The 20,428-nt window shown below is 28.8% G+C and overlaps 2 protein-coding genes and 1 pseudogene across 5 annotated transcripts; 2 read left to right on the top strand and 1 right to left on the bottom strand.

Moving 5' to 3' along the window:
* Nucleotides 1-6,535: 6,535 nt before the first annotated feature.
* LOC108456563 (polyadenylate-binding protein-interacting protein 11-like) lies at nucleotides 6,536-10,261 on the bottom strand. 4 transcript variants are annotated; one of them, XM_053022206.1, is made up of 11 exons: nucleotides 10,011-10,261; nucleotides 9,404-9,781; nucleotides 8,899-9,003; nucleotides 8,763-8,807; nucleotides 8,614-8,686; nucleotides 8,428-8,540; nucleotides 8,272-8,331; nucleotides 8,125-8,172; nucleotides 7,968-8,036; nucleotides 7,163-7,224; nucleotides 6,536-7,015 (listed from the first exon to the last, which is right to left on the bottom strand). In XM_053022206.1, the coding sequence occupies exons 2-11, from the start codon at nucleotides 9,776-9,778 to the stop codon at nucleotides 6,958-6,960; spliced, it is 1,008 nt and encodes a 335-aa protein (XP_052878166.1). In that variant the 5' UTR covers nucleotides 9,779-9,781; nucleotides 10,011-10,261; the 3' UTR covers nucleotides 6,536-6,957. The 4 variants fall into 4 exon arrangements, with proteins under 4 accessions (XP_052878166.1, XP_052878164.1, XP_052878165.1 ...); XM_053022204.1 differs by having other exon boundaries at nucleotides 8,899-9,006; nucleotides 10,011-10,238; XM_053022205.1 differs by having other exon boundaries at nucleotides 9,404-9,804; nucleotides 10,011-10,186.
* A 945-nt stretch (nucleotides 10,262-11,206) lies between these two features.
* LOC108455117 (protein CANDIDATE G-PROTEIN COUPLED RECEPTOR 7-like) lies at nucleotides 11,207-12,642 on the top strand (annotated as a pseudogene).
* A 2,897-nt stretch (nucleotides 12,643-15,539) lies between these two features.
* Nucleotides 15,540-16,988, top strand: LOC108455115 (protein CANDIDATE G-PROTEIN COUPLED RECEPTOR 7-like). The gene has a single exon (XM_017753724.2). It carries the CDS (start codon nucleotides 15,540-15,542, stop codon nucleotides 16,860-16,862), a length of 1,323 nt encoding a protein of 440 aa, XP_017609213.1. The 3' UTR covers nucleotides 16,863-16,988.
* Nucleotides 16,989-20,428: the final 3,440 nt, after the last annotated feature.

Below are 20,428 nucleotides of genomic sequence, written 5' to 3'. Positions count from 1 at the left end.
CCCGAATTCATTCTGACCTTGTCTCACAAAATTCATTACATCTCAAAATTTACAAATCCATTGCTTACACTATTTCTTCTATGAGAAACTAGACTCAATAAGCTTTAATTTCATATTTTTTTCATCTTCTAATTAGATTTCTAAAATTTATGGTGATTTTTCAAAGTTAGTCTACTGCTGCTGTCCAAACTGTTTTTGCGCAAGCTGTTTATTACCATTTTTCCCCTAAGCTTTTAATAAATGATAATTTCGTCCCTACTCAATTATCCTCTCAATTGAACTGATTTTTCTCAATTAATATTTTATTATATCACCTTAAACTAGTTTACAACCTTTAGGAATCATAATTTCAGCAATAGACTTTAATTCCAAGTATTTTCACAAATTAGGTCCTAAAAATCAATTTCTATTGAAATTACCTAATAAAATCATCTCATAAACAAATTAAAGCTTTAATTTAATTCTATTTCATCATAAACTTACAGCACTAAACCATGGTGACTTTCAATTTCATCCATGAAATCAAAAACTAATGAATTTAATAGTAGGACCTAGTTGTAAAAGTCTTAGAAACACAAAAATTACAAGAAAAAGGCAAGGATTAACTCACTTGGTGCAAATATTATGAAATATCAGCTTAGATAACCCTCCTATGGCGTTTTTAGCTGCTGGAATTGAAGAGAAATGAAGAGAAATCTAGATATTTCCTATTTAGTCCTAGCTTTATTTAGTTAATTTTGTAATATTCCAATTTTACCCTTAATTTATCAATTTTTCTGCTGATTTCATACCCTTGCCGTCCAGCCCAAATAACTTTTGGGTCTAATTCCTTTTAAATCCTTTCTCATTAGACTCTTAAGCTATTTAATCATTCTAGCAACTTTTACACCTATTACAATTTAGTCATTTTCATTTAATTGACTACCCAAACATTAAAATTTCCTAACAAAATTTTAATATCACACTAATAAAATTTCATAAATATTTATAAAATTATTTTCGAATCGGTTTTACAAGATAGAGGTCCCGATATCTTGTTTTTACCCAATTTCTTCAATAATTTCTTTTTCTAACTAACCACTAAATCGGTAAAATTTTTCTATCAATATTTTTATACGATTTTCCTATTATATCAATTTTCAAGCAAAAATATTAAAATAAATTTCTCTTTAAATCGGATCTATGGTTACGAAACTATTGTTCCGATAACCTTGAATTTAGGCCATTACAGTTATGTTTGATGGGGATGCTCTGAACGTTATCTTGAGCTTACAGGGAAGGTACAGCGACCTATCTTGCATAGGACCGACGATTTCTAAAGGAATATCTATGGCTCTTTTACAAACTTGTTTGTTTCAACATGTCAATAGGAAATGCAATGAAGTCGCTCACCAACTTGCAAGAAACTGCTTTGATTCTGAAAATGTTTTTTGGATGGAAGATTACCCATCCTTTCTACATGTTGTAATCAATGATGTTTTTCATGCTTAATCTAATGCTACTATGTTTATTCAAATCAAATTATATAAAATTAAAGTTTATAAATTAAATTTTTAATTTAAGTAAAATATAGGGATTAATTTGAAATTTAATTAATTTTATAATTGAAAAATAGTTAATTTTTTTAAATAGAATGTCATTATAGTTTCTGACTCTTTTTGACATAATATTCTTTTCAATCTATAAATTAATCTACTTAAACTCATGTCCTCATGTACTATTAATAATGTTAATACAAATCGAGCTAATATTCAACTGTATACAGAAAAGAGTTTGTGTGTGGGAAGGATTTGTGTTAAAATTTCAAACCTCTTTGGACATTTTGCCCTCCTTTGACCCCGTCAAAGCTTCAAGCCTTCAACAAACTTCAAATCTTTTGTGGCCTTGATGACCCTTAAATCTCGTTTATGGGTTGTCTTCTAATTAATATTAAATTTAATTTGTCGTGGACGAACTTTTATTTATATTTATTTTGAATTAAATTTGAATATATTTTAATTTTCAATTTATTATGTTTTATAATTACAATCCATCGAATAAATATCACTTATGATTATATGCGTAAGTTTCTTTATGTATGTATATGAGTATATATTCTTTCAGGCACATTTTTTTAGGGTAAAAATTCTCCGTAAATACATGCATTGCTTTTAAATCTACGTATAAAATACGATACAAAATAATGAATTTAAATGAAAATTCAAGTATTTTATCTACCTGTACCGAGGCTTCAGCCTTTCAATTATTAAAGGAAACATGAACTGAAATACTGAAGAAGTTTCAGAAGCCATTAATGGCGGCCAGGTGTTTGGTAGAGAAAGAAGACGAAGTAGAAAATGGTGGCACATAAAATTAATATCACCCCCTTATGAGCTGTTTTCTACCTTCATTTATCCTTGAAAAAGATGTTTCAAACAGGTCATCAATTTTTTATTTATTTTCTTTTTCCAACTTGGATTTGATTTCTTCCACAGGAGCCACGAATCGTTTCTACTAACCCCGATATATCTGTACTATTTTAAAAATATTAGTTTAAAATTAAAATTAGCGGGTATATTTATTATGAAGATTTTTATATTAAAAGATATATTGTATATTATTTTATTTATTTAAAAATAAATAAATTAGTCTTTATATGTTAAGTCAAAGAATAAATTAATTATTCTGTTAAAATTGTCCATTTTACTACTAAAATTTGGTTCATGTACATAGTATAAGCAATGGTGAATCTAGAAAATTTTTAGGGGTTAGAATTGAATTATAAATTTTTAGAGGTCAAAATATAATTTTACCATGTTATAATTTTTATTACATTATTTTATTAAGTGACTTAACATATTTTTTTTCATATTTAGGAGCTAAAGTGCAATTTGATAATATATTAATTTGTAATTTAAACATTTCTTAAGGCAGTACATAGCAATTTTCCCTCGGGAGGGGGGAGGGGAAGGCATTACTTGCCCCCCTTAAATTCCCCCTTGAACATTATGTACTTGTGGCACATCATATGTAATTGTTTGATTATTTTATTATATAAATTTTTAACAATAGAAACGGATAAATTTTTAAGAAAAATAATCAATTTACTCTTTGATATAATGTCTTGAATCATATTCGAACTGAAATTGGTATTTAACTATATTTAGGAAAGAAGTCCACTCCATTTCTTCCGACCAACTATTAATTATTTTTAAAAATATTGGTGAAATTAAATAAAAATAAAACTTTTAATTAAATATTATTTTAATAAAATAAAATTTAATAAATAAATTTAAATTCATAACATTTATTAAAAATATCAAAATCTCAGTAATTAATATTTTTATTAATATATATTTAGACAATTTTATAAATATATATAATAAAAATTTATGTAACTCATCGGTTCAATCAATTTATATTGACTCATATTAATTGATTTAAATTTTTTTTTCTAACTCGATTTCTTAATTGATTTTCGATCTGAATAGTTGAGACAGTTTGGATAACCATGCCTAACTACAAGGATCCATAGTCACCTGCTGTGAAGGTCATCTAGTTTAATGGAAGCTCTTTTTTCTTTTAACAAAATAATAATAATGGAAGCTTTTTTATGCGCGTGTATTTAATGCTTGAGGAGTTTCACAATAATGGAGTCTTGCTAAGAAAGTGCTGCTCCAATATTTAAACTGCAGTGCCAAAAATATTTTTTTAAAAAAAAATCATTTTTCGAAGGCTATTTAAATCAATATTTTGATCTAGAATTTATACCATATTTCTTTGGTAGCATGCAATACTAAACAAAGATACAACACAAAAGAAACTCAAAGTCAACAACTGTTTTTTTTCTGACACCGAAATTATGTTTGAAAGAGAAAGTCAAACTGAAAAAAGCACAGCTCCCAAACACAAAACCCTACTCATTGCTTTTCGTTTTCCATAATCCATGAGGCCCCATCTAAGGAATTACTCCAAAACAACTCCTCCTAGTCATCTGTAAATAGTGACATGTATCATGTGTAACTCATCTTAATACGTAGAGATCATTTTTTAATAATAAAAATAAATAAAATTAACATATAATAATTAATTTAGAAAAAACAAAATCCAAACCAACTTTTAATACAACAAGAAACTTCCGTCATATTTTTACCTCAATCATTCCCTCATAGCTGCCTCTTCCTTTAAGCCACTTCATCTCTTCCAATATTTCCTTAAATTTTCTCTTTTCAGTAACCGTTGACTTGGTACACTCTGTGTCACCGTATAAAAAGAGACCGTTTTCCGATGGTGGTTTTACTGTGTTAAACTATAATGATGCAAAAGAACGTTGACTTTTTTTTTTTTGGTAGCATTGCAAAACACATGAGCTGTGGAGTATGTGGTTGGGTAGGGGGGTATGGGCCAAATTATCCCTACTGCGTATTGAATGAAGGTTGACGATCCAAATTAATTAAAAGTGAGGAGAAGAAGCATGTGATTTCTTCTATTTGTTTCGGTGGGTTTGTCATTAATGTTAATTTCCTTCACTGTCTGTTCTTCGACAGTGATCATGTGGGTAGTTGAAGGTTAGCTAATTGCTTAGGATTTAAATTTGCCACATTTACATAAATCAACATTAACACATAAATATATAGATTCACATCTAAAAATATCAAATTTAATTTTAATATTTAACTTAATAATTAAATTAATTTAAGGAAAATTATTTAAATAATATACATTCATTTCTACTTAACACCAATTACCATATATATATATATATATATATATATATATATAATGTTATGTACTATACTTTACTATTAAAAGTCAAACTTACATAGAACCCGATTATAGCATGATGATTAAAGATGTTTATTATCCCAAATGTGGTTTTGGTTTAAATTACGCTAGTTGCATTAATTGTTTGGATTTTATCATATTAATTGTAATTTAAAAAAAACTTAAACAAATTTTACAAATCAAATAAACATATTTTCATTTTAAAATACCATAAAAACAATTTTAAAATTTCCATAAATCATGTTAACACAAAAGAAATAAATTATATTAATAATTAAAAGAAGCCCATATATATTACAAGGTACAAAAAATATATATTGAAACTTTTAATCTAATTATATTATATTTATAAGTGCACATTTTGAAATTACACCATGTGTGACTTAATAAATACATTTTATTAATTCAAAAATAGATAAAAATTATTATTTTTATTATTTATGTAATTTTATATATTATAACAATACGAGGTTAAAAAAGAAATAAATAGCCATATCCATATTACAGTTTTTAAAGCGTGCCACTTTTTATTCGAAGCGCTCACTAATAATTTAGGTAATTATTCTTTTACTCATTATCCTTTATTTTTTAAAATTAACTTTTAATGTTATAATATTAAAATTAATAAATATTAAATTGTTAAGCTTAAAATATTGTTTTAAAAATGACACATAGGTTAGATTTATATTTTTAAATATGATAAGAATTAAATACATTTATTGTTAAAATAAAGCAAAGATAAATATATAATTACAAATAATCGAATATTAATAATTTTAGAGATAAATCTCAAAATTATACATGAACTTTAATTTAATGTGCAATTAAATTTAATTTGGTGCAATTATACACGTGAAACTCTAATTGTGCTTTCAAATCTATACTTGAAATTTTAATTTTCATTTAATCGTATATATTTAAAGAAACGAATACATCAATTTATTTTTATATTGGATAAATATAATTATTTATGTATGCAGTATATAAACATAAAATAATATTATATCAATAATTATGTTAATAATTTATAAGAATTTGATCAAATCAAAATTTCATGTATAAAATTACACAAAATCAAAGTTCATGTATACAATTGCAAATAAACTATAATTAATGTATAATTTTAAAATTTATCCCATAATATTAACATTAAAACAAATTAATTTTATAATATATAAATAACCTGAAAGAGTTTATTAATAATATTATTTAAATTATAATATATTAATATTCATGATGAATTTTGTATTATTTTAATATTAAATATTTTAATATTATTTTAATATTAAATAAATTTAAAATTAAATAACATTAATATAACTGATCCCAACTTAAATATTTTAAAAATACTTTATAATTATATTACTTTTTCAATTTATTAATAATTTGTTTGAAGAAATTCATTAAAATTCTAAACAAAAGTTGATATTATAAAAATTATAAATTTAATATACACGAAAACTATAACCTAGTTTAGTCTATAGACTTAAAACAACTTAAAATTTAAATGCTTTATTTTCTACAACCTCAAAATGTTAATTTAATTTTTATTTTATTTTTCATATCTATTTTACAGTTTATGTTAAGAATTTGAGTTTGTTACTCTTAATAATATCGTTTACAAAATTCAATCATTCCTTTGAAAGCGTAACGTGCTTTACCATTATACTCAATCATTTGTTGGTATGTTAATTTAATTATTGATAATATTAATTGACTAAATTTTAATTCGATTAGTATCGATATTCCTGTCAATGTAAAAGGACGTAAATTCAAATGCGTTAAAACGTATTTATCCTCTATTTACTAATACTTTCAGTAATAAAATTAAAATGTTGTAAATAAATTAATAAACTTTTAATTTTTAACTATTTAAACACAGCAACTAAATCTGAAAAAGGCTCGGTGCTCGTGATTTTCTCGTGCCCCTTCGAACCCCCTATTCCTCTATCTGAGATTCTCGGTGCTCGTGATTTTCTCGTGTCCATCGGAATTCTCTATGTACCGCAAAGTTGCGTGGATAAACAAAAGACAAGACTCCTATGGTAAACGAAGATGCCGAAACATAGCAGCAGTGGACGATATATATGTAGATCAGCAAGAGCAACATGGGGAAACATCTTTTCATGGCTGTGTATGTATTTAAATGTATATATATAAACTTGGAACTAAAATCGGTTCGGAGTGAATGATTTAGTACGAGGGAAGGCGAGGAGCTCGTGGCCGAACTGGGGTCTTTGATGGGCTGACCCTGTTCATACACAACACCCGAGGTTTTCACTTAAAAGGCGACAGATATATATACTTTAATCAATAATTGGATAGAGAATACGGTGAGAAAAAATGAAAACAGAGAATATATCATTTAGACAACTGATGGGAGAATCGGGAATCTGACCTTATGGGCAATGATCCCAGAAACACACCACTACAGTTGAGAGCAGCAATCGCACTTTCAGCCTGCATGAGAGAACTCAATCTTTAGTTCATCAACACTGAGGTAACCCCATCTCGGGATGACGAATGGGCATAAAATATCAATTCCAAAGTTTAAACCCGTGTAGAAACACTGATAACTTTTCCAATAAGCCAAAGAGAAGAACAAAATCCACAGCTCCTAGGAGTGTTATCTTTGCAGTAGGTAAAATTACATATAAACAAATTAGTCCTTGTCCGTTAAACTAAAGAACAAATTGATTCTTTTTGTTAAAATATACATTCTTTTGTATAGTTAAAACTAACTTAACTGACAGAATAACCAAAAAATAACACATGGCATGCCACGTATAACTTATATTGATGTACATGTATCAGGTTTTAACAATAGAAATGAAAAAAAAAAAAAAAACCAGTTTGCTCTTTGATCTAAGGTATAGTCTAATTTGTCCATTTTTTGAGTAGGGGAGTAAAATGCAATCCAACTCTTAGTATAATGACCTCCATGGTACTTTTACCCTATGCAGTACCACCTACTATACTAGAATTCAACAGTTAAATCGAGGTTTTTGCTTTCGAATTTAATCCACGAAAACAAAAAACACAGCTCCAAAGAGAATGCACTCTTCCAAAGGGGAATACTGACCGGCTAGCCAAAATTTTCAGGTCTAAAAGCTCATGCACTCGTATACCTCATTAAAGCCTTGATAAACAAGGGAAAAGTTTTTCAGTCACATTGCATGAATGAAGAGGAAAAAAACAATTACCATTACAAACTCGACGAAAGCAATGCGAGTTGAATGCTGATAGTCCCCAAGCAACCTCAGCCGATAAACCTGCATCAGGCAAGTACTCCCTTTAAATGCATCCTGATAGGTTTTGTCATAATAAATAGTAAAAACAGAATACCAGAGTTAAACAAACCTCCCCACAGACTGCTTCGAAAAAGAGTTTAACATCAGCTTGAGTAACCTGCAGTACGTAAAAACGTATAATAAAATATTTAAAGGGTTATTTGCAACCGCGATCGTTTTTATATTCAACATTATAAAGCGCAAAAAAGCTTCTCACCGTCTTGTCAATGTTTGTACAGTAGATAGTTCTCGCACACATTTGACGCTCATCCTCATTCTGAAATCCAAATAACAAATGCTTTAACAGGCTGAATACATAAAGAAAATGTATCAACAAGTTCCAGTATAATAAATTTACAACAATCAGCCTCACCCTTGGCAAAAATGTTGGGTTAACTGGTGCGATAGCTGTTTTTGAAGGCAGCACCTTAACTGGATAAAATCCAAGCATAGTCCCTGCCAGGTTCAGTGCAGCTTGCGCACCTTCTGCACAGTAAAGAATGTAAAAATCACGTTTATCCGCTAAAGAATGAAACAAATAACCATGGTTGAACATCACCTTCATCAATGAACTCGATAAAAGCAAAACGAAGTACAGAGTTAGGATCACCACATATGCGACAATCAACCACCTTCATAAGAAAAAAGTACATTCAGATAGGTTGTTTTCGATAAAACTGCAAAGACGAGCAATGAAAATAACATCACCTGCCCACAACTCACAAATAAACCGGCAAGCTGCTCCTCCGTGACCTGCATCCCAACAAGAGATGACAAATCCAAAACAGAAGAATTTGATTGCGGCATACAAACAAAGCTGAAAATGCTGAATATATAAACATACCTGGTGGTCGATATCAGACACATAAACAGTCCTACGTATAACCTCTTCTCTTTGAGCTATACTTGTCCTGCTGTTCGATTTCCGTTTCCCTTGACCGAAAATTTTCTTCTGAGAAAATCGAAATGAATGAACAAAGCCCATGATATCATACAGAATTTCGCTAATATTGGAATTTAAGCTTTCGGACGGTTTAAAATGTACATAACATAAAAGGATAATCTCCACTCAACCAAATTTGTTCAATTAAATCCCATTTCATCATCTCCATTATTGAGAAAACAGATGCACAATGTAGTTACTGCACATTGGATATAGGGTGAGACCATCACACAAACTCGAATAATTTGGTTTTTTTGAGTTATCAGCCAAAAAAACCCTAAAATAAGAACCAACCCTACCAAGCATAAGACCAAAACAGCAATAATACTCACAAAGCATATCAATTTCCTTATACAAAATGTACACTAAGCATCAATGAAAATAACTCGGGTTTTTGGTGTCATACCCTTTTACCACCACCATTGCAATTAGCATTGCCATTCCTTGAGATGTTGTTATTGTTGTTTTGTAAAGCAATATTGTTAGTGTGAAACCCACCATTGAGTCCATTGTTAACAAGCGAGTGAGGTACAAACTCTTCAGCCATGGGGTTAAGCTTAGAGAACAGTTCTTGTAACTTTCTCCTATCTCTTTCGAAACTATCCTCAAGCTCATCTTTACCACCACCACCGTTGGTTCCACCGATCTTGTTGTACATCCCTTGATCGTTTTCGTGTAAGCTCAGATCGGTTTTTGACCGAAGCGTTGACTGATCTTGGTCGTTTGACGTCAGTGTTGCAGCCGCCGTGTCTTGATTCGAAGCATTCTCAACAACAGCCATGGCCTGATGATTAGATTAGATTATCCCTATTATATAAAAAAGAAAAAGCTCCCTTTTTCAGCAACTGATCAACAACAAAAATAAAAACCCAGAATCTATAAACCCAAACAAAGAAATTTTAAAAGAAAAAATAGAGTTTTGAAATGTTGGATATAATTATATAAGAATCTGTTTCAAAAACTAAGATAAAGCTACAATATCCATTGATGAAAAAAAAAAACTAGAAACCCACCTCGAGATCACCGCGAAGAAGTCGAAATTGAAATGAATTAGATAGTCAAGAAAAGGAAATTTAAGCCGTCGTTAAATTGACAACGAAAAAATGAGATTAAATTTTTCTACTCGATATAATAACATATTTAATTTTTAATATTTATATATTTTATCAATTTAATCTTAATAATTATCTTTTATATTTAAAAATTCTATTAGTTTAATTTTCAACTTACTAAAACTTTCAACTTTTAAAGTAGAGACTTTTTAAAATTTATAAATTTATAAAACCCAAAGAAAAAAAACTTCTTCAATTGTACAAATATAATATGTAATAAATAATACGTGTAAATATATTATTTCGTAAGAACATCAACTTTGCAATTCTTATTTATGGATGATATAGCAAACAAAATAAAATCAATTAACAACAAAAATTGTATTTTTTCTGGTTTTTCCAACAGCAAAAAACCTTTTTTTGAGCTGTGGATTAAATTTAGTAACCATTAAATAGAAGAAAAAGTAGAAATTTAAGTAACCCAGAAACTCAAATCTCCTTATAGTTCAATTCTCATTTTACAATTGGATATGTTTTTTTTTTCTTTTTCAAGTTTTGGAATGTCTCTATTGTCAAAACTTCGGTTAAGAAGTGTGATGATCAAATTAATAAAGTTTATAAATGTGAAGAGTTAAATTTATTGAATTATTTAAAATTAGGATCAAATTAATAGAATATGTAAGTATTGATGATTAAATGTGTTACTATACCGGTTAGAAAAATGACATGTCATTATTTACGTTATCAATTTAACGACGAGTGACCAAAATAGGAACGAATACAAAGTTTAGTGCCTAAATTGAAAAATTTTAAGTTGGGTGACCAAAACAAGAACATGGAAATAGTTGGGTGACCATTTGTATGGTTTACCCAAATGTTTGCAAGATCTCAGCTAAGAAGTTGCATTAAAAATAGCAAACATTCTAGCTTCTTGTAATGAACCCAACCATTTTTCCCATGATTGCGATTGAAAATTTGGATGTGATTATAATTGAAAATTTTGAAGTAATAATGATTGAATATTTTTCAAGAAAATCCCAAAATCTTTGAAACTAGAACGAATTACTATAGGAATAATCGATCATTTTCTTTGTACTTATTTTACAATAAAACGTTAGAATAAAAGTTAAAAACATTCCAAAGCCCCTGCCGGCCGATAGGGACAAAGTAAGAGATCTTTAAACATGGGGATGATCTGAAATTTCTCTCAAAACTCAGATCAACGCCAATTTTCTTTCCTTTTTTTTTTCCCATTTCTCCCATGGCTATGTTGTGGAGCTCCATTTTGCTTGTTCTTTTCATCTCTTTTTTTTTTTTTGCTTCAGTCAGTCTTGCTGAGATCCGTTTCACGGAGATCCGATCCAATGACCGCTACTCTGTAATCCCCTTAGACGAGTTCCAGTTCACTTACAACGGCCGTCTCGAACTCAGCGTCTCTCAAGTTACTATCACGAACCAGATTCCATCCTATTACTTGGACAAAGTCGGATTCTTCGTCTGCACACGTTACACATGGGCGTTATTGCTTCAACAACAACTCGCCGACGGGAAAGTCTTTTGTGCTCTCTCTTCCCCTTACGTCAGGGTCATCTTCGACTTAAGGTCTCTCAAAGTGAAAATGAGCTTCAACACCGTTTTCCCAGTACGCTACGCGGACCACTACATCCTAGCCTTCAGTAACTGTCTTGATCAAGTCAATGTATCGATGACTGTCCAATCGGCGATGTACAATCTCGAAGGAAATCAAAACCGTCGGGATTATCTCTCTGCCAACCAAGCAATTCTCCCTAGCCTTTACTTCCTTTTGTCCCTCTTTTATTTCACACTCGCAGGGATTTCGCTTTACTTGCTTTACAAGAAACCTCTCTCTGTTTCTAGAACCCATTTCATTATGCTGGCTGTCATCCTTTTAAAAGCTTGCAACCTCGTATTTGAAGCGGAGGTTAAATATTGCATCAAACGAACCGGAACTGGCTATGGTTGGGATCTTTGGTTTTCCATTTTCAGTATCTTGAAAGTGACCACGTTGATCATTTTGATTGGCCAAGGCTGGTCGCTTTTGAAACCTTACTTGCAGGACAAGGAAAAGAAGGTTTTGTTGATAGTGATTCCATTTCAGGTAGTTGTTGCTAACATTACCCAAGTTTTCATAGATAAGACCCCACTTTTCAGTCCATATAGGGTTGTATGTAAGCAAATTGTTTTGCTTGTTGATGTTATTTGTTATTGCGCGGTGTTGTTACCGATTGTTTGGTCGATTGAGAAGTTGCGTGAGGTGGCTCAGACGGACGAGAAAGCTGCGGTGAAATTGAAGAAGTTGACCCTGTTTAGGCAGTATTACATTATGGTCATTTGTTATATTTACTTCCCTCGTATTATGGTTTATACTTTGGAGGCGACAAATACTGTGTATAAATATTCATGGAGCAGTGTTTTAGTTGGGGAGCTGGCCACACTCGCCTTTTATGTGTATACTGGGTATGAATTCAAGCCAGAGGCAGATAACTTGTATTTTCCAATCGACGATGAAGAGGAAGAGGGTGACTCAGAGCAGTTGAAGCCTTGAGATGAGGGGAAAATGGGCAATGATTGAAGAAAACGAATACATGAGTCCTTGCTTGAATCAAACAATAGCAGTTAAATTGGTTTGGTTAAATTTAAATACTAGTCTTGTACTATTCTTACAATTTAGATTATTCTAAATCCCTCTACTTTTCGAATTTTGAATTATTCTAAATTTATATTCTCTAATTGAATTATTCTAAATTCTTATACTTTTCGAATTTTAAAATTTCAATCTTGACAAAATTACAGTCACTAATCCATCAATTGAATTTTCAGTGAGTAATGTGTGAAAATAGTAAGCTCACAATTGACATGGCATTACTTATATGATAATATGGTTGTTGCATCAAATTTGAGAAATAATAAAACTTATTAACTTAATGAATTTAAGGGACATATATATATATTAATTATTGTTATACTTATGATTATGATTGGTGTTGCAATCATTTTTATAAATTATTATTATAATTTATAAATTTATTTCAACATCGTTTATTTGCTTATTAATACATAAATTGTAGCCAAATGTACCAAGCAAGTTAATCTTACATTTTGTTAACTAAATGACTAAATCTTACTTTTCACCAAATAAACCAAATAAGATAATCTCATATTCCACTCATAATAAGATTCAATGAACCAAAAAACCTTAACAATTATCGTTTGGTAAGAATAAAATTTAAAATTTTCAAAAACATAAAGATTAAAAATGATTAAATTAAAGTATAAGAATTAAATATTCAATTCTCACAAAGTATAGGACTGATAGCAACATTTAACAAAAAAAAAAAAAACTCTAATAGTAATATTTGTTGCATTTACAAAAAGAAATGAGTAAGCAACAAGAGATTAGTGGAAACTCCACCATCCTTGCAAAATTTGGAAATTTAGGATTAATCGATCCCTTTTGTACTTATTTGAGATTAAACTTCTACATTTCCTAAGAAACGAGCGCCAATCAAAGCCCCGGCCGAAGTGTGTTGGTCGAGGAGTTGGCCACACTCCCCTTTTGTGTTTATTGGGTATGAATTCAAGCCGAAGGTGGATAATTAGTATTTTCCGATTGATCATGAAGAGAAAGAGGTCGATTTAGAGCAGTTGAAGTTTCGAGACAAGGGAAAAAATGGGCAATGATTTGAAGAAAATGAACAGCAAATCGAATGTTAAGAAAAATGGTAAAATTAACATGAAGACCTTTGTTTTAGGAGTCAAATTGTATTTTGTCCATCTTATTAAAAATGGTAAATTAGTTAATGTATGTTAGATAAAAAAGTAAATTAGTCCTTTTATTAAAAACCGGTCCACTTATATCAAAATGAAATACACGTGGCACATCAAGTGTAATTGCCTAGTTATTCCATCAATCATTCTAATTTTTAACAGTAGTAATAGATTAATTTTTTTATAAAAAGAACTAATTTGCTCTTTAATCTAACGTATAAGGATTAATTTACTTTTTTAATAAATGAGCAAAATGCAATCTAAATTTTAATACAAAAATCTCCACGATATTTTTACATAAGAAAAATCTATGATAATTCATGCTTGTTCTTATGCAAGATAATATTAAAGCTTAAATGCACTTTCGTGAACTTGATAGCCTGTGTAGGTAAATAAACAAATTATGCTACCTTTTTTATTATTATTATTGAAGCTCCGTGTTTATTTAATTACCACTACATTAGTTAGGTTAAAAGTATTATGGAGATTTTTATATTAAGAGTTAGATCGTATTTTATTTTTTATTTAAAAAGTAGGTAAATTAGTCCCTGCATATTAAATCAAAGAGCAAATGTGTCTTTTCTATTAATAATCTTATCCATTTGTACTAATAAAAATTGGTATGAGTGATGGAATAACTAAGCAGTGACACGTGGCTTGCCACATATACATTATGCGTATATACAAAGATCTATTTTAATAGTAAAATGGATAGAATTTTACCTATTTTAAAAATCTTTATAATTAATTAATTTTATCTTTCATTCCAAAGAAAACTTATAATTGTTTTTATCACTTTTTACCCAAACGAAGAACAAGCAATCAATTTACTTTTCATTTACTTTTAGCTTAACATAAAAATTGAGATTATATAATTAAAAGAAATTTAAATTTTGTAAATAATTATTAAATACCAGTCATTTAAATTGATTTTATTAAAAGATAATCTGAAATATAAAATAAACTTTTAAAATTTAAAAGGAGATTAAATTAATTGATTTTAATATTATAGTAAAAATGGGTTGACATTATCAATGGATACAAAATTTTTAACAATTTATTCAATTTATTTTGATGTTTTAAAATTTAAAATTTCAATATTAGAAAAGAAATTTAAAATTTCAGCAATGGGATAAACAAGTAAAATTTAACAATTTTTTTGTATTATATTAGTTTCTCTGCTTTTCACTTTCATTTTTGATTTTTACCCTAATCAATACTTTAAAAGAATTAATTTTTTTGGTAACCAATATGAAAACGACCTAAAAGTTGGGTGACTAAAATGAAAGCATCAAGTTTGTTGACCAAAATGAAAGCATCAAGTTTGGTGACCAAATTGCAAAGACTTTATTTTAGGTAACCAAAATGAAAATACTCTAAAACTTGAGTGACCAACTAAGTAATTTACTTAAATTAGTGGAAACTAGACCCATGCTTGTAAAATTTGGAGCTGTAGGAGTAATCGATCCTTTTGTACCTATTTTTTGCAATTCCAAAGAAACAAACGCCAATATGAAAGTTTAATGTTCCAAATTGAAGGCAATCGAAGCCCCGGCCGGCCGATATGAACAAAGCAAGGATGACAAATCAAAACGAAGATATGAACAAAGCAAGGATGACAAATCAAAACGAAGATATTTCTCTATTTAGTTCTCAAATTTCTCTCCGCTCAATGCCAAAAGTTCTTTTTCCATTTCTCCAATGGGGAAGATATGCCGCTCCTTTTTGCTTTTTCTTTTGATCTCTCTTTTCGTTTCTTTTGGTTTTGCTGAAATCCGTTTCACAAAGATCCGATCCAATGACCGTCCCATAATCCCCTTCGATGAGTTCTGGTTCACTCACAATGGCCGTCTCGAACTCAACGTCTCTCAGATCACTCTCTCAGACAATAACCCGAACCTCAACTTCAACAATGTCGGATTCTTCCTCTGCACACGCGACGCGTGGCTCCATGTGCTTCAACAACTTGCTGACGCCGAAATCTCGTGTGTTCTCCATTCCAGTCTCGTCAAAATCATCTCCAACTTCAAGACTCTCAATGGGAAATCGAACTTCGACTCCATTCTCCAAGTAAAAAATGCCGACCGGTACACTTTACTCTTCGCTAATTGTCTTAGTCAAGTCAAAGTATCAATGACCGTACGATCGGCAATGTACAATCTTGAGGGAAATCAAAACCGTCGCGATTACCTCTCCGCTGACGAAACATTTCTCCCTAAGCTTTACTTCCTTTTGTCCCTCGTTTATTTCACCCTGGCAGGGATTTGGATTTACGTGCTTTACAACAAACGGCTCACTATTTTCCGAATCCACTTCTTTATGCTAATTGTTGTCGTTTTAAAAGCTTTGAATCTCGTATCTAAAGCAGAGGACACGTTATATATCCAACAAACCGGGACTGCTCACGGTTGGGACGTTCCGTTTTACATATTCAGTTCCTTGAAAGGGATCATGCTTTTCACGCTCATCATTTTGATCGGCACCGGTTGGTCGCTTTTGAAACCTTACTTGCAAGACAAGGAAAAGATGGTTTTAACGATTGTTATTCCTCTTCAAGTTGTGGCTAACATTGCCCTAGTTATAATCGACGAGACCTCGCCTTTCAGTCCATATAGGGTCACATGGAAATCACTATTTTTGCTTGTCGATGTTATTTGTTGTTGCGCCATGTTGTTGCCAATTGTTTGGTCAATTAAGAACCTGCGCGAGGCGGCTCAGACGGATGGGAAAGCTGCAGTGAATTTGATGAAGTTGACGTTGTTTAAGCAGTATTACGTTATGGTGATCTGTTATATTTACTTGACTCGTGTTGCGGTTTATGGTTTGGAGACGATTACTTGGGGTAAGTATCCGTGGAGCAGTGTGCTGGTCGGGGAGTTGGCTACGCTCGTGTTTTATGTGTTTACTGGATATAAATTCAAGCCAGAGACGTATAACCCGTATTTTGCTATCGATGATGAAGAGGAAGAGGCTGATGATGTAGAGCATTTGAAACTTCATGATGAGGAAAAAATTGGGCAATGATTGAAGAAAATGTAGAGCAAATCAAACTGGGAAATTAGGTGAAACCCATAACTCTGTCAAGAAAAAATGTATGATAATCCACGCTTGTTTTCACTATTATCAAAATTTAAATAGATATTAACTCTTGAAAATTAAAATTTATTAGATCATGTACTTTGTGTGTTGTAGATTTAGTACTGTATTTTCAATTTTAGTCTATATACTTTTCAATTAAACAATTTTAGTCCCTATTCTTTTTAATTTTGTAATTTTAATCCTAATTAAATAGTGGTAGCTAAATTTGTTTAGTTATATTCTATTATTAGTTTTGTATTATATGTAAAGTTAGAGATTTAGTCCATATTTTCAATTAGATCACTTTTAGTCGATATATTTTTTTAATTTCGAAATTTCAGTTTTAATGTAAACAACCGTCATTAAATTTATTAACTGATTTTTTATGAGTAATATGTGGAGATAGCAAGCTAATATGATATTACACATACAATAATATATTTGACGTATCAAATTTTAAAAATAACAAAATTTAATGAATTTAATAACTACGATTTAATTAGGACTAAAATTTTAAAATTCTAAAAGTATAAGGACTAAAATAACCAAATTAAAATACAAGTACTAAATCCACCATTTATATAAATTACAGAATCTAAAAGGAGAATTTGCAGCTTTTTTTTTCGTATCTCTAATCTTATCGCAAGGTGTTTTAGACAGCACAAGATGCTTTCATTGCCAAACAAATATACCCAATGAAGCTTTTTACTTTTTTCGTTGTACCATTTGTTCGATATAAAGTGCCTTTTCGATTCCTTAATTATAAAATTGAACTAAAAAATTATATATCTTTTCTCATTTAATTTTTAATTTTTAAGGAAAAATATATCTAAACTATTTATTTATCTCATGAAAGTCTTCATTCTCATTTTACATAGCTGTCGTATTTAGATTTTATTTAATTATGTTGGATGACAATTTAAGTTGTAAATTTAGATATCCGATCTAAAATTTGTGAATTCAAATTTTGTAGATTCAGATATTAAAATTATTATCCGTTGTGGATAGACCTTCTTAAATATCTATTATCCATGATTCGACTTCGCATAAAAGATTATAAAATATTTAAAATCTTACTTCCAACATGACTTTGACAATAAAATCATACTTCAACCATCATAACTAATCTTCAAATTTAATTAAAATTTATACAAACTAATAAATTACATATAAATATCAATAAAATATTTAATAAATTTAAATATTAAATATAATAATAAATAATAAATTTAAATATGTTTAAAAATTTAGCATAAAATATATATTTTATTTAACGTATTATTCTCCTAAATCTTTTTTCTTTTGTATTTGTAACCTTAACTTAACAATGTGATGAAATCATCAAAATTTATAAATTTGTGATTATCCTTTTATTATTTGATCAACTAAATTATTTTAAACAAAAATTTAACTAATATTCATATAAATAAAATAAATATTATAATATGAAATTATTCCGTAATGTGATATAATTATCTTCCATACATATTATATTATAAAAATAGTACACATACACTTTTAAGGACATATAATAACCAATTGTTAAATAATTAAATTGTATATTATAACAACATAATTGTATATAGGGCTAGAAACAACATTGTCATATGTTAAATTCTACGGATTGACAAAAGAGCCTTCTTGAGAATTCCTTCACTAATAAAAAAAAGGTAAGAAAATATAAACAAATGAGGAAGAGTGATTTAATCGAAATTAAAATTGGCCAGTAAATTTTTTTTTAAGAGCGAATCTAGTTAATGTAATAGAGGAGTCTAACCTATATCGTAATGTTTAGATTGCATATCGTCAATACAAGAATACACATTGTAATATCGTAATGTTATAATAATTATTTTACATTCATTATTTAATTATATAACAATTAATATATTATATGTCCTTAAACATGTATGTATACTATTTTATATAATACATACTAAATAATTATGTGACATTGCAAAATAAATTCATATCATAATATTTATATAATTTTTTTGTTTTAAAATATTAACTAATTGAATTGATCAAATAATAAAAGGGATAATCACAAATCTAAAAATTCGATGATTTCATCTTATTGTTCGATTAGGTTTACTAATAGAAAAAAATAATATGTTAAATAAAATATTTTGTCACAATTTTTAAACATTTTAATTTTAAAATTATTTTATTTATATTTATACGTTATTTATTAGTTTGTGTAAGCTTGAATTAAGGTTGAGGATTAGCTTTAATGGTTAAAGCATAATTTAATTGTTAAAAGTTATGTGTTTGAATCAAGTTGAAAGCAAAATTCTATAAATTAAAACCGGATAATTTGTGGATTCTTTACATATTTTGATTCTTGTGTTTTATACTAATTCTATTTTATAATTATTTAAACATGTATTTATAATTAATTATAATTTTATACTCCAAACTAAAAAAAGAAAAAAAATTCCTGTCCGAACCTTTGACGTTGCGGAGACTGCACTGATGTTGTGAAAAAGGCTGAATATAGTCTCATTAATTAATTAATTAATTGAAAAGAAAAATATAATTTAAACTCATTGGTTTTTTCAGTAAACCAATCAATGAAGGTAGCTTAGCTTACCAGTTATCAGTTTGTTAATTCCTCCATTCGAAATTACCATTATTACCCATTCCAACAACATTACTCATTTTTTAAGAAAAATTACATTTAAAGTCACTAAATTATTAATAAGTTAATATTTTAGCTATTTAATTATTAAAAGTTTTTATTTAAACTATTGAGTTGTTTAGTCTTTTTCTTTTTAAGTCTAACTAGCTAGCTTTAAGCACTGATTTGATGATAGTTATGGTAGATCCAAATCAATTTGATGGCCAGTGTCAAAGATTGAAGAAAAACTATTTGGATTCTAGTTTACAAATTTGTGACGTTCGAAGTTGTTTCATAAAAAAAATACCATAGAAAAGAAGAAAAATGAGACCTTTTGATTGGTACAGATGGTGCTGACAATGAAGGTCATACAACAATGATTTTAATAGTCTAGTGACTTAAATAAATTTTTTTAATAGTTAAGTGACCATTTTAAAACTTCTTAACATTAAATGACTAAAAGATAAATTATTACTACTTTAATAACTTTGGTATAACTTACTTCTTTTTTAATTATCATTTTAGTCATTCTACACATATTAATTTTTTAAAATATATTCAAAATTAATATAAAATGTTAAAATTACTATTCAATCCACGATGACTACAATAAAAATAGGTATAATGATTTTATGCCTCCAACTTTACAAATATTATTTTAGACATTCATTTAATAAGCCTTAAATTTACATTTTTATCAAATTACCTTAAAATAAATGAAAAAATTAACATTTATTAATTTTACTGATATGTCATCCACGTGGATGATACATCAACATTTAATTAAATTATTAAAATTTTGAAATTAAAAAGTTATAAGAATTAATTTTAAAAATTTAAGACCATTAAAATTATTTAAATGTATAAAATTTATAAAAAATATTTTTTAAAT

This window comes from Gossypium arboreum, chromosome 11 (genome assembly GCF_025698485.1).
Source record: "Gossypium arboreum isolate Shixiya-1 chromosome 11, ASM2569848v2, whole genome shotgun sequence".
NCBI lineage: Eukaryota > Viridiplantae > Streptophyta > Magnoliopsida > Malvales > Malvaceae > Gossypium > Gossypium arboreum.
The sequence above is the reverse complement of the archived record's forward strand: the minus strand, read 5'-3'. Positions and strand labels throughout refer to the sequence as shown.

Coding starts and splice junctions, on each gene's coding strand:
- LOC108456563 (XM_053022204.1), bottom strand. CDS start 9,778: ATGGCTGTTGTTGAGAATGCTTCGAATCAAGACACGGCGGCTGCAACA. Junction 9,007..9,403: donor GCAATGGTGGTGGTAAAAGG/GTATGACACCAA, acceptor CGATTTTCTCAG/AAGAAAATTTTCGGTCAAGG. Junction 8,808..8,898: donor TGTCTGATATCGACCACCAG/GTATGTTTATAT, acceptor GTTGGGATGCAG/GTCACGGAGGAGCAGCTTGC.
- LOC108455115 (XM_017753724.2), top strand. CDS start 15,540: ATGGGGAAGATATGCCGCTCCTTTTTGCTTTTTCTTTTGATCTCTCTT.